Raw genomic sequence first — 15,287 nt, forward strand, 5'->3', positions numbered from 1 at the left:
TTCAGCGATTTTCTATGCTGAGCATTTCCTCCCGATCACATCTGAGCAGCCCATGTGACTATAGATTCACAGATGTGGGCGTATACACAGTGGTAAATTACAGCCCCTCTCTCCTCCTCCATACCCACTAACCACAAAGGGGGTGGGGTATTACATGTAGATTGGTGGCCTCACCTCCCTGTTATTCTAAAAACAGAGGCTGAAGGGGCGTGACAACATGTGACTGACAGAAATTCACCCACACCATGTTACTGCCACAAAATAATAAAGATTGGCTTTCAAATCTATATTTCATGCCAATTTAAAACAGTTTATTCATAATATGTACTCTGTATTCCAAAGGTTGATTTTTTTTATTTTTTTTAAACATGAGACTAGAAACTCCTGCTGGTTATATTTCCCTGCAGCCAGGCTAAGAAAGATCTGAGTCATGTGACAGCTGTATATAGAGCAGGAAAAAAGTACTTTAAAAAAGAAACGCATCTAATAAATTAAAATAATTATAGCGACATCATCCACATACAGACATAGCAGGGACAATGTAAACGAAACCATGTGTGTAATATCACTTTAATGGAAAGCCATTCTGCCAGCTTCAGACCAATGACGTTACCGAAGGGCACAGAGTGCAAAGGAATGCTAAAGATTTTAGCAACAGGCAAGCGTCATCAAGAAGTTGTCAGAAGGCAAAAAAGAGTGCATCTCCTTCAGTAGTGGACACACCATTTGGGGTTAGCTAGGCACCTACTTTATGATCAACTGCTTATGATAATTCAGTTCCACTATAAAAATAGCCAAATTAGCTGTTCTCTGTGAACATTTTTTTTTTTTAAAAGAGTTTAAAACGGTGACAAACACTGTGCCAAAACTTACGTAATCCAGGAGTTAGTTGCAGCTCCAAGGTTGTGTTACATACCAAGTTCCAGATTTCTCATAAAAAAAAAAAAAAAAAAAAAAAAAAACTGCAGTGGGATAGTTTTTAAAGAGCTAAGGCTCAATTAAATTCTTTAAGGTATAATGATAATTATTCGCTATAATGAACCTTATTTTAAAGGAACAGGAGATGAAAACAATATCAAAGCTGAAAATGGCAATATCACATAGCAATTTGTAGAATTAGAAATATACTTTCTCAGTAAGATGCAGAAACAGATTGTTTTTCACCAGTACATGAAGGCATGTGCTACTTTAAAAAAAAAAAAAAAAAAAAAAAAAGAAGAGAAGTACGGTCAAAGTTTTTTTTGGCCATGCTACTCTTCTGGATCACAGGAGTGCACTTAGTTTTTGTTCTCCTGTGACCTAATCATCCAATAGCAGGCTTGCCTGCTATCAGCTGACATCACAGGATTTTCAGGATGCACACAACTGCCTTATTGACAGCTGGCTCCAGTCCTCAGCACAGAGCTTAAAGCCAGAGCCAGTCAGGCCCGTCCCCTCTCCTGCCCAGGGCCCCAGTGAGTGCTTGAGGAAGAGAGCAGTGATTGACAGTCACTGCTCGCCACTCCAAGCAGACCGAGAACTGAAGAAATAGGTGGTCAAGTGATCACTCAGTTCTCAAGCTTAGAGTCGACACCTATGCTGCAGCATAGAGGTGAGCGTAAACGTTTTTTTTTTTTTTTTTTTTTTTATGTACGCCAAACCTCTCCTTTACTTTTCTTTTGGAATAACTGTTGATGGAAGAAACCACATTTAAAATGCAACCTTTTTTTCCCAAAACAGACCACATATTTAATTATTAGGACTGTAAAAGTGAAATGAAAGTGAAAAGTTCTAGGACAATCTCTCCTGTAACCAATTGGCAGTGTTTCCAAACTGACATGCTCGCATCAATCCAGTAGGTCAGTCATAACATCTCATGTCACCATGCAGTGATATGGTAATGATCCATTTTGTTTGAAGATAGCAGAGTATCGCTTCAACTAAGGCAAAAGGGACACTAAATGTACACATCTATAATATGTTCAAAGCAGGAGTGAAAATTAGTCTTTAATGAAAAAAAAAAAAAAAGCTCCTGGTCCCAACTGTAGATATCATCTACTCCTTGGAAGTCTACAGATGCAAGTTTGTCACATATAAAGGTCTCACAAATATATTGTTGCGTGCTTGGGAGGGATAAGGGAAAAGTATTCAATCCATAACAAATCCATAGTGAACGCCAAACAAGTCACTTGTCCTGAAATTCATCGAGCACTTCTCTGCATCTTCCATCGTGCTGGAGCTCAATTTACAGCATGTTCAAGGGTCCCATGATTGCAGTTCTTGCTTGATTATTGCAAGTTGTTCAAGTGTCCAAAAGAAGCAAAATACAATCCCAAAATATGTATAAAAACTCTACAGAAGATACAGTCATTCTCACTCTCTCACGCACATACACTCTAGGTTGGGAATGGAGAAAGTGCAGCACTTGAAATGTAATATTTACATGATAAATCAACCAAATTTAAAGACGTGACGTAAAGATGTAAACCGCCTATTTATCACATGATCTGCCTGGGGAGACATGAAATGGCAGAAACATTTTAGGTAGCAAAAGGGTTAAAGGGGAGGCAAAAAAACATTCTAAGGTAAAAAAATTTGTTCTGAAAGCATCCTGAAATAAGTACTAAAAAGTTCCCAGCAGTTCTTCAGGTCAGCACTCCAACATCATTGATCACACATCATTCCCAGGATCTCACATGCTTTCTTCTTTCTCCTTCAAACAACAGTGTTCAGAGAACAGTTACTGGGTGAGGGCCCCGTCTGACCAGGGCTGGAGAAGGCTTCATTTTGCAAAATACTGGGGGCCACAAGGAGTGAACTGCCTTCAGCATCTTGTGTTTCTTCTTGTGGTTGTGGCAGTTGCAGGCCTGATGGTGGCAGTGGTTCTTCTGTAGTTTGAGGTGAAGAGGCATTGCTGCTGCTAGCAGTTGAGAGCTGACCCAAAACTGTAGACTGACGAGTCACTTGATCTGTTTTTTTAGGTTCACAAAAGCAAAAAAAAAAAAAAAAAAAAGTGTATTACATAATTACAATAGATAAAAACATCCAAAGAAAATCAGAAGCATTAGGTTGTTTCCCAAATACAGTTTTTTTTTTGTGGGCTTCCCTCCTACATTATTTTTTTTTTTTTAATGTTGTACATGGCCCTTTCATGCTCCAGTGCTGTTCCCAAATTCCCCTCAGTCAAGTGCTGCCAGTCCACTTCAGGCACAACAGTCAGCAATTTTCTACCAGGTACCTGTAATGCCGCGTACACACGAGCGGACTTCTCTTCGGACTGAACTCCGAAGGTCTTCGGAGTTTGACTTTAAACATGTTCTATTTCTGGGTCCATCAGAATTCTTGGGGGGGGGGGGGGGAGTCAGATGAAGCCCACACACAAAAGTGTAATGTCTTATGGAATTGTTCCGTCTAACATTTTCTGCCGGCAAGTCCGCTCATGTGTACGTGGCATAAGACTAGCATGATGGCGACACACCCTCTGTGGGTGTTAGAATAGCTGGAGCTCCGCTTTAACCATCTCTGGGCTGGTTTTTTAGCTACCCTACAGATTATCTCAATTACACAGTGATCCTATACATAATGTAAATTGAGCTTTTTGCTTTACATGTGTGATGCGTTAACTGCACAGTTCTTGGGGAATGTGTGGGCCATTAGTCTGCCCCATTATACTGCTGGTGAGCTAAAAGTAAAATAGACTGTGCGACTATATCCTTGCACCCGTAGCTCGTGTACTTTGTTGCTTGCCATCTGCATGGAAATATTAAGCAATGAATGTCAATCTGACTGAATTTAGACCCAACATTTTTTAAAAAGTCACGTCCGTTTTCTGAGTGAATAATAGAATCAGAAGCGCTCTCACCTGTTGTTGAGCACAGTATGATGTCTGGACATATCGATGCTTCATATGGTGGTGGAGGATCATCAGGATGTTGGATGTCGGAGTATTTGTAGGCTGTATAGGGGGGAGGAGGTTCATGGAAGTGGAAAGCTCCACCTTCTCCATCATCAGACAGGTGAAGGGGAGTGAGACCAGTACCAAATCCATCAGGTCCATAATCAAAGCCAGGCATTCTGCGACCCAGGTTAAAGTGATGCACTATGACAGATAAAATAATCAACAGATGCCTCTGTTATAGAAAAGCCTACAATATGCAGTAACTGGTGCTTTCACTTGAGTCTATTTAACAAGAACAAATAATAAAGTGAGGACAGAAATAGACTGCTATAGCTGAGCCTGTTTATTTCCAGGGCTGTTATCGATCCTAGTGAGCTAGAGACATAAAATAAGCATTTAACCAATTAATATTCTTTGAACCGGTGTTCTGTCAGATGAGCAAACCCGTCAGATCAGCCAACGACAGTGATGCTCCTTCTGCTGCGCATGCCTTCCACTGCTACTAGCTTTTCTAATCTGACATGTCCAGCTACGTAGAGATAAAGTGAGCGTATGTAAAGAAAAAAAAAAATATATAGCATATTGGTATCTGTGATGCTGTTTGGATGTTTAATTTTGAAAGCCTAAAAAGGTTTAGCGCCGAGCAGTGTGGGGTGTACCAACATGGCCTCCGCCACCTTCCTACTGCTGGCGTCCAGCTTCTTTCAAAATGTAACATCAAAACAGCATCACAGAAGTCTACACACTATAATTTATTTACGCTCACTTTATTGCTAAAATTACTCTGAAAAATTCAAGACGTTCCGCTGCCCGCCTTCTGAATGCAGGTGTTATCAGATGTATGTTTTTTTTCTTTAAATTCATTAAAGTGTATTATTCCAAAAAAATTGTGTTTAAAAGACCGTTGTGAAAATACAAGGTGACATAAAATATTGCAGCAACCGCCATTTTATTCCCTAGGGTCTCTGCTAATTATATATAAAGTTTGGGGTTCCAGGTAATTTTCTAGCAAAAAAAAAAGGATTTTACGCAAGTACAAAAATCCTCTATCTGAAGTTCATTGACATACACAGCTCCAGTAATCTTGACTGTAGGGTTATTACGCCACCTTGAGGGGTTCGCCAGGGAGTGCCAGCCACCAGGCGTAACATCATTTTTGGTGTTTGCACCTCTGGAGGGAATATATGGTCTATATCTTGTGTCTTTTGCACGGCTTTGTATATGCATACACTGTTAGATTATTTATCTTTATTTAAATTTTTTTTTCCCCTCATTTACTTCATTTGCTGGGTTTACACCTCTGGATGGCATTTACAATTTTGCAGTGTTTAGTGCACAAGTAGCTTTTTTGTGAATTCAGTAGTTATGGATATACTTGCACATTACCACTTGTTGATCACCAATTGTTTTCTCCCTCAGGTTTTTTTTTTTTTTTAACCTCTGTAGGGTGTTTACCATCACATTTTGATTACTTTATTTAGTGAGCAGCGCAGCATCAATTATTTACGCACAATATATGTGCATTCCACAACACACAGTAATGTGAACCAAACCTTAGACCGGGTTACGTTGAGACTAAAAATATTTTCAAGGGGTAATGAAATTATATTTGAAAAGGGTCGGGATACACTGGTCTGACTCCCGGTTCATAGCAACAGGAAGTTGCACTCCCAACACAGACATTAGTTTCTTTTCTTTAAAACCATTTATTAGCAATTATAGAAAAGTCAATGCTCAGATCTTCCTATGTATGGATAATTTTGGTCAAAAGCAGGCCAATGGAGGATATAAATGAGGATAATGCAATGGACAAAATAAGCGAAGCAAGAACTGAGCTCATCCTCAGAACCTCATAATTATACATCCAGAAGGTATAAATATTGGGCTTTGATTTATACTTTGTTGCATCCTGGATGTGTATTGAGGGTACATTTGAAGAGAACACTTTGTAATTGCTCAATTATTGTTAGCCAAGTTACACAACCTCTTGGCCTATTTTTATTTTTTTCCTATATTAAAAACACTTTTACAAAGCATTCAGATTTCACTGTAAAACAATTTAAAGCAGTCAGGACAGTCTAATTATATATATTCTTAAAAGTGGAGAGAGAAAGAAAGAAAGAAAGAAAGAAAGAAAGAAAGAAAGAAAGAAAGAAAGAAAGAAAGAAAGAAAGAAAGAAAGAAAGAAAGAAAGAAAGAAAGAAAGAAAGAAAGAAAGAAAGAAAGAAAGAACCTGCAAGACAAAAAAAGACATCTCTCCCAGGCATGGCGGCTCCAGCACAGTGATTGACCGGAGCCGTGATGCCTTCACTCCTGCGCATTCGCGCGGTAGCCGACGCTAACCGCATATCTAACTGAAGCAACGGCACGACGTGCCATTGTTTCAGTGCACATGTGCCAACCACTTCGGCACATGTAGACACAGGGGGATATCTCCTAAACAGTACAGGTTTAGGAGATATCCAGGGTAGGCTATAGGCTTACCTGTAGCATAAACTTATAAAAATGGGTTTACAACCACTTTATTATCTGTTATAATTCTACCTGTTTCTACACAATTATAACAAAACTATGTTTTAATGGAAAAAAGTAATGTTGCAGGGAAACTACTTACAGTTGGCTCCAATTAAAGATTCAATGCGTTCCCTCCGTCTCTGACGCAGCCGATGAACCATAAAAAGCAGCAGAGAGAGGATGAGGAAAGAGGAGATACAGCTCACAATCAGACGCATACCACTGGCCATGGAATCAAAAAGGCTGCTTCCATCTAAAAACAGAGAATAGAAAATATTTATTAGTGACTGCTCAAAAGAAAACTGATAAACTGTATTATAAACCAATCTGAAATTCAAACTGGTGAAAATAAATGCACAAGCTGCATGTAAAAATAAAAAGAATGGTGCAAATGAAATCCATAAAAACATTTGAAATATTCTTTGCCATGTAAAGTGTATGTTACCTCAACATTTCATATTCCTGCTATGTGTCTGTTGTGCTTGCATTAAAATAGTATCCTGTTCTCTTTGCATCACTTCTTTACCTGGTGATCCTGCAAGTACCCCTGCTCTCCTATTTCAAACATCCATCCATCTTAGCATAGTCAGTTTTCTTGAAATGCTACTTGGGAGCACAGCTTGCCTGTAATCCAACGGCCAGCTCTTCACTGGGAAGATCCATGTAGTGGGTTTCTCTGCCTCCTGCCTACATGGCCCTCTGCAGTCTCCAACCCAAGGTTTCCAAGCCCCTTAACCACACATACATGTGGCAAAAACGTGTGAAACGACGCACCCTATAAGTCGTTTTATGCACAAGCACGGCGGGGGAGCCAATGCGCAGGTCTGGCGGCTGCTATGTCCGCCGGTCAATACATGATCGCTCCTCAGAGGGGCAGAACATGGGATCTGCCACTGTAAACAAAGCAGATCCCCATTCTGACAGGGGAGTACAGTGCGATCGTCTGTTCCATTGATCACCCCCTAGTGTTAACCCCTTCCCTGCCAGTGTCATTTATACAGCGATTAATGGCTATTTTTAGCTCTGATCCACTAATTATGTCACTTAGGTAATTGAGTTATTGTACAATAACAATCAGTCATATCTGGAAAAAGAACGTACCCAGAGAGGAGTTCAGATAACGGGAAGGATTCGGATCATGGGGGGGGGGGGGGGGGGGAGAATGCATGGGGGGGAAAGGAGAAGGAAAGTATGTATGCAGTAGGTAGACATCAGTGTTACTAAAGTGTTTGCCACGGTCTCCAAAGGTCTCCTCTCAGTTATGTAGGGTAGCTATGAGATCCTCCATATCCCAGAGTTCATTAACCTTGCAAAACCGCAAGGATTTTGAGGTGAGCTTTCAGCTCTCCAACATAAGGGAATGCATGCTTTAGCCACATTAAGTAACTGGATCGTAAGGGAAGTTTTATGCTTCTTGATTAGACGGTTCAGGAGATGCAACAGACAAGCTGCGGGGTTCCCGTGTACTGGGGACCGGAGGATAAAAACGGTGTAGAGAGTCAGGGACCCTATACCAGCGAGTCAAAATTTTGCATCCAGTCTCTTGGATTTTAGTGGCCAAGGAAGACTTCTGCGCAAAGTGAAGAATCTTCTCCCTCTGTGTGTCGGTGAATTGGAGGTCACGGTCCGATTCCCATCTTGAAAGGAGCCCAGGCTCATACCCTGTCACCGGTCGGATCAGAGACCCATAGATCAGCGAAAGGCACTGCCGGATCGGTTCCTTCCTGTGGCAAATGCGTTCCAGTTCCATAAGCGGTCGAGATATACCCGGGGAGCGTGAGCATCGATTGAGAAAGTTACGCATCTGTATACTACACCTTAAAGTGAAAGAAAGATCGGATTGACAGACACAAATACTCCATTAGGGATAAGCTGGTCCAATTGCCTTTATCTCTGCATTTTGTAGAAGTGCCACAGTATGTGCATAACTGGTGACAGGGAATTCAGTGGATTCACAGTCTAGGCACATTCCAGCTGGGCAGATTAAATTTGGATTTTCATTTACATCTTTTCTGTGAGAAATTGGAGATTGAATAGTTTGTTAGATCGGCATACAATTTTATATTTTTCTTAGGTGCTAAGAATAGGATTTTTATAACAGCTTACCTGTAAAATCCTTTTCTGGGAGTACATCATGGGACACAGAGCCTTAAGTAATTACTTAATGGGCTATGGGCCACTTTCAGGTGTTGCCACTGGTATACCCAATACAGGAAGTTGACTCCCCTATGTAACCCCTCCTCCTTCCAGGAGTACCTCAGTTTTTGTAGCCAAACAATATACTTAAACCACATAAAAAGAATGGAGAGACCTCTGTGTCCCATGATGTACTCCAAGAAAAGGATTTAGCAGTTATAAAAATCCTATTTTATTTATCATACATCATGGGACACAGAGGCTTAAGTAATAAATGGGATGTCCCATAGCAATGCTACTTGAGGGGAGGGATACACAACCCATAGGGCACTCCCAGACCTGAGGACTTCTACTGCTGCATGCAGCACACTGCACCCGAAGGCAATAGCCTCATATCTCCTTATATCCACCTGATAAAATTTTGTTAATGTATGCACTGAAGACAAAGTTGCAGCCTTGCAGATCTGAGCCATGGAGGCCTGGTGATGCACTGCCCAAGAAGCACTAATGGACCTGGTAGAGTGTGTCTTGACTTGAAATGGGGGAATCTTACCCCTTAAATCATAAGCTTGAATTATCACTTGTCGAATCTACTTCGCGACAGTGGATTTAGACGCTGCCTGTCCCTTCTTAGGACCAGCTGGCAGAATAAATAAGACATCAGTCTTACGAATCTAAGCAGTTGCCTTTAAATAGATTTTCACTGCTCTCACCACATCAAGACAATGTACTGACTTTTCTTCCCTTGACCATGGTTTTGGTAAGAAAAAAAAAAAAAAAAAAAAAAAAAAAAAAAAACACGATGGCAGGACAATATCTTAGTTCAAGTGAAAACCTGCAACTACTTTTGGCAAAAAGCCTGGACGAAGGCGTAACACCACTCTGTCCTCAGGAATAATCAAATATGGCCCTTTACAAGAAAGAGCAGCCAATTCCAAAACCCTCCTTGCTGAGGATATAGCAACCAAAAAAAACAGCTTCCTTGTCAGGACTAAGGGAATATGCTGTATTGGTTCAAATGGCTGTTTTTGTAACACTGACAAAACTAAACTTAAGTCCCAAGGGCTCAAGGGCGATTTAACTGGCGGATTAATCCGCATCACCCCTTGCATAAAACCCCGGACTAAAGAATGGGTAGCAATCGGTCTTTGAAATAAAATCGATAAGGCTGAGACTTGGCCCTTAATAGTATTCAGGGCCATCTTCATCTCTACGTCTAATTGTAGAAAGGAAAGAATTCTGCCTAGGATATATCACTGAGGGTGCCAACGCTTGGATTCACACAAGGAAACATAAGCCTTCCAAACTCTAAAATGTATAGTTCTGGAAGCTGGTTTCCTTGCATCAAAATAGAAATAACTGACCCAGAAAGCCCACGGGTCTCCAGAATGTGAGTTTCAATAGCCAGGCCGTTAAATTTAGCGTTCGTAAAGTAGGATGGAATATATGCCCCTGAGAGAGCAGGTCTGGCCATAGAGGGACAAAGGACCCTCCACTGCCATATTTACGATGTCTGCTTCTATCAGAATTATCGGCTTTCTTTACAGCTTGATCCTGCAAAGAAGCCGTGGCAGCAACTGAATCAAGGGGGGAAACCATAGATAGTGAGAACTGCTCAAACAGGGTTATCAGTGCATCTGTTCCGCATGCGAGTGGATTCCTTGCCCTGGACACAAAGTTGACCAACTTCATGTTGAATCTGGACGCTAGAAGATCTAAGTCCGGAGTCCCCCACCTTTGGCAAACAGCCCGAAAAACTTTGGGGTGAAGAGACCATTCCCCCGGGAATAACTGCTGGCGACTTAAGTAGTCTGCCTGCCAATTCTCTACTCCCAAAATGAAGACTGCCGATAGGCATGGAACACTGTTTTCTGCCCAAGTTAGAATATGGTTCACCTCTGAGCTGAGAGACTCTTGGTGGCCCCTTGGTGATTGATATTGGCCACAGCCATGGCATTGTCGGATTGGATCCTGACAGGACAATTCTTTAACCAGGAGGTCCAGGTTTGCAGAGCCAGACACACTGACCACACGGCCAGTACTTTTGTAAACACCTGGGGTACTGTAGCTAGCCCGAAGGGCAAGGCTACAAACTGAAAGTGCTGTTGTTCCACTTTGAATCACAAAAACCTTTGGTGAGTGGGAAACATAGGGACATGCAGATATGCATCCCTGATATTGACAGACGCCAGAAGTTCTCTTCCTTGTTGGATGGAAACTACTGACCTGATCAACTCCATGTGAAAGGAGTGGATCTTCAGGAACCGATTTAGATTCCTTAGCTCTAGAATGGGTCTGACAACCTCATTTGGTTTTGGTACCATAAACAGGTTTGAATTAAACCCCAAACCTTGCTCTTCTGTGGGGGATCTGTATGAACACCCCCTGAGCCAATAATCGGTCTAATGCTTGAAACAGATTGCTTTTTCCCTGGCTCTTTGGGAATGTTTGATCTCCTAAAACGAGACGGTGGAAACTCCCAAAATTCTAGTTTGTATTCTAGAGACACCGTGGGCATGGCCCATCTGTCCTGAATATCCCCATGCCAGACTTCTGAGTAATACAGAAGTCTTCCCCCCACTCTAGTGAGGGGGAGGGCGCCTCTTCATGATGAGGGTTGCTGCTTTAGTATTCTGCAGATTTCCGGCCCCAGGTCTTCCTTTGAGCCTGGGCCTGACTCTGAGGTTTTCCTCTAGTCTAACGGCGGAGGCATTCGCCACTGCCTAGAGGCGGATGCCCCTGGCGCAGGAGAAAGAGTGTTTAAAGGAAGGATGTTTATACTTTCTTTTGACTGGCAAAAGAGTACTCTTCACACTAGAAATCTTTGGATATATTTTTCCAAATTATCACTCCCCATGAAAGAGGAAACTAGCCAGAAGCTTTTTGCAAGGAGCTTCAGCTGACCAATTTTTTAACCAAAGGGTCCTATGCATGTGTACTAGCACAAACGCAAGGCGAATCACCTGGTGAATAGAGTCCTTCATAGCGTCTATGGCAAAACATAATGCCTTTGGTAGTTCAGCTAACTCACAAGCCTGTTGTGCAGGGAGCTCTTTAAGAGCATCTGTGAGCTGGTCCTTTAGGGACTGACAGATGCCTATTGCTGCGACTGCAGGCTGAGTAACGGTCTCTGCCAAGGAAAAAAAATAAATAAAAAAAATTGAGGATTTTAACAGGAATTCCAACTTTTTATCTGTTGGATCTTTAAGCATTTGTGCATTGTCTACTGGACAAGTTAAACCTTTATTCGCACTGGAAATCGCAGTATCGACTGCTGGAACCTTCCAGTGTTGCACCACCAATCGGTTCCAAACACTCACCATGGCCTGCCATATCTGGCATCTCCGGAGAGGATAACAGTGTGGAGGCATGACTGGAGTTCCCAACTTTTGGTGCCTTTGTGATAACCTTGGAAGCCATAGTGCTAAGCACAAAAGCGAAGGCGCTCTAAAAAATGTACTATTTGCTGAGCAATAGTAGAAATAACAATGGCAGCATAAAGATTAATCTGATGCTAAACAACAATGCATTTTCCAGTACTGGAAATGCCTGTGTACACCCCTCACATGCTCCAGAGCACCTATGTCCTGTGGCAGACTTTTCATTCAGCTGCTCTGTAGAGACATTAAGTGAAAAGCGTGTCAGCCTTTTAAGAGCTCAGGTGTAAGCCTGATTGCCTGTGTGCTGCATGCTTTCACGAGGACGCCGAGTCCGTACATGGCACCGACTGCCTTAGCCACTTTCATTTAGTTCAAAAACATCTGGGGTGCCAAGGTTCACCATCCCTGACCTAGGCTATAGGAAGATTGCCAAGACCCTAAAACCGAGCTGCAGAACAGTGGCAAAGACCATACAGCGGTAGAACAGGACAGGTTCCACTCAAAACAGGCCTCGTCATGGTCAGCCAAAAAAGTTGAGTGCATGTCCTCAGCGTCATATCCAGAGGTTGCCTTTGGGAAATAGACGTACGAGTGCTGCCAGCATTGATAAAGAAGTTGAAGGGGTGGGGGATCAGCCTGTCAGTGCTCAGACCATACACCCCACACTAGAGGTCGACCGATATATCGGGCGGCCGATATATCGGGCGGCCGATATATCGGCCGATATTTGCCGTTTTTTAAATAATCGGCATCGGCCGATTGTGCTGATAGAAAGTCGATTTAGAGCGGGACTTTGAAATGACTTCTGTATAGAAGTCAGTGTGAGTTGCCTGAGTCGTCATAGCAACACTTTCCTCCTCTCTGGGCAGACTGCCAAGAAAAGAACAAAAAGATACAATGTTTACACTTGAATGAATGAAATCATCTCTGTGTGTAGAAGTTCTCAGTTTAACCATTTAAAGACAATCTTTTCTGACACTTGTTGCTTACAAGTAAAAATCCTGTATTTTCTGCCAGAAAATCACTTGGAACCCCCAAAAATTATATATAATTTTTTAGCAGAGATCCTAGGGAATAAAATAGCGGTTGTTGCAATATTTTATGTCACACGGCATTTGCACAGAGGTCTTTCAAATGCATTTTTTTGGGGAAAAAAAATACACTATTTAAAAATAATAAAAACAGTAGTTAGCCCATTTTTTTTTTCGTCCAAAAGTTTTGACTGCCTGTTTTTATTTAATACATAGGTTTTTTTTTTGTTTTTTTTTAATCCAAATCATACATACAAGTAAACTGATTGGAGGTTTTTTTTGTTTAATAAATGTTTAAATGTAAGAAATGTTCTGTATCACTTATGAAGGCCGCTTTCACACTGGAGCGTTGATGGTAAAAAGCAAGTTTTAGCGGCTCTTTACCATCATTTTAGCGGTGCTATTTGGCTGCTAGTGGGGCACATATAACCCAGCTAGCGGCCAAGGAAGAGGTTAAATGCACCCATGAAGCACTGCTGCCAAATCGCATTGCATGCGCTTCGGCAGTGGTGCCCATTCATATCAATGGGCAGGAGTGGTGGATGAGCGGTATACACCACTCCAAACGTGCTGCTTGCAGGACTTTTTTTTAAGATCCTGCCAGCGCATCGCCTCAGTGTGAAAGCACTCTGTCTTTCACACAGACTGCAGGGGAGCCATTTTGCAGGCACTTTACAGGCGCTATTTTTAGCCCAAAAGCGCCTGAAAAACGCCCCAATGGGAAAGGTGTGTTAGATCAAGGGGGATTAAAAAAAAAAATTATAATAAATAAAAAGGAAAAAAATAAATAAATAAAATAAAATCGGCCTAACATACTGGCCCAAAAAAATCGGCATCATATAATCGGCTATCGGCCGCCATGATTTCTAAATATCGGCATCGGCCAGAGAAAAACCCATATCGGTCGACCTCTACCCCACACTTCATCAAATTGGTCTGCATGGCTGTCATCCCAGAAGGAGGCCTCTTTTGAAGATGATGCACAAGAAAGCCCACAATCAGTTTGCTGAAGACAAGCAGACTAAGGACATGGATTACTGAAACCATGTCCTGTGGTCTGACGAGACCAAAATAAACGTATTTTGTTCAGATGGTGTCAAGCGTGTGTGGCGGCTACCAGGTGAGGAGTACAAAGCAAAGTGGGTCTTGCCTACAGTCAAGCATGGTGGTGGGAGTGTCATGGTCTGGGGCTGCACGACTGCTGCCAACACCAGAGAGCTACAGTTCATTGAGGGAACCATGAATGCCAACATGTACTGTGACATACTGTACTGGGACTCATACAAAGCATGAGTCCCTCCCTTCAGAGACTGGGCCGCTGGGTAGTATTCCAACATAACGACCCCAAACATACCCCCAAGACAACCACTGCCTTGCTAAAGAAGCTGAGGGTAAAGGTGATGGACTGCCAAAGTATGTCTCCAGATCTATTGAGCATCTGTGGGGCATCCTTAAACAGAAGGTGGAGGAGTGCACAGTCTCTAACATCCACCAGCTCTGTAATGTCGTCATGGAGGAGTAGAAGAGGACTCCAGTGGCAACCTGTGAAGCTCTGGTAAACGCCATGCCCAAGAGGGTTAAGGCAGTGCTGGAAAATAATGGTGGCTACATAAAAGATTGACACTTTGGGCCCAATTTGGACATTTTCACTTGGACGTGTACTCACTTTTGTTGCCAGCAGTTTAGACAATGGCTGTGTGGAGTTATTTTGAGGGGACAGTAAATTTACACTGTTATACAAGCTGTACAATCACTACTTTACATTGTAGCAAAGTAATTTCTTCAGTGTTGTCACATGAAAAGATATAAAATATTTACAAGAATGTGAGGGGTGCAATCACTTTTGTGGGAATATGAATAATTATATATATGAGCTGCAACTAACGATTAATTTGTCTGTCGACTAATCTATCGATTATTTTTTCGATTAGTCAATGACTATTCGACTATTTTTATTTATTTATTTTTAATGAATCTAGTGGATGTTTTTTTGATTAGTTAATTAATCCTTTGGATAACCTTACAAAAAATAAGTACATTAAAAAAAAAAGTAAGATACAACAATATAACTAGTACATACATACATATATATATATATATATATATATTATATATAAGTATTATTATCTTACTTTTTTTATGTACTTATTTTTTGTAAAGTTAAGATAAAAGAATATATATGTACGGCAGAGCATGGCTGGGCAGGGAACGGCAGAGCATGGAGGGATGGCTGCTTCCATCCCATATCTCCCCTCCACTGTACAGATTAGTAGAGAGGGGAGAGAGGAACCGGCGTCATGTCTGTTTACAAGTGATCGCTCCGACGGATCGATCACAGTGTAAACAGCC

At 41.7% G+C, this 15,287-nt stretch overlaps 1 protein-coding gene across 4 annotated transcripts in view; it reads right to left on the reverse strand.

Moving 5' to 3' along the window:
• Positions 1-289: 289 nt before the first annotated feature.
• DGCR2 (DiGeorge syndrome critical region gene 2) overlaps positions 290-15,287 on the reverse strand; it is a 97,305-nt gene continuing 82,307 nt past the window's right edge. For all 4 annotated transcript variants that reach the window (XM_077461608.1, XM_077461607.1, XM_077461606.1 and 1 more), the window contains 3 exons: positions 6,492-6,644; positions 3,842-4,078; positions 290-2,948 (listed from right to left, as the gene is read on the reverse strand). In XM_077461608.1, the coding sequence (XP_077317734.1) occupies positions 2,695-2,948; positions 3,842-4,078; positions 6,492-6,644 (644 nt within the window). In that variant the 3' untranslated portion in view covers positions 290-2,694. The remainder of the gene's footprint in view (positions 2,949-3,841; positions 4,079-6,491; positions 6,645-15,287) is intronic.

The sequence above is a fragment of the Lithobates pipiens genome, unplaced genomic scaffold (genome assembly GCF_037356315.1).
Source record: "Lithobates pipiens isolate NorthernLeopardFrog02 unplaced genomic scaffold, aLitPip1_a1.2 Scaffold_3, whole genome shotgun sequence".
In the NCBI taxonomy this organism is placed as follows: domain Eukaryota; kingdom Metazoa; phylum Chordata; class Amphibia; order Anura; family Ranidae; genus Lithobates; species Lithobates pipiens.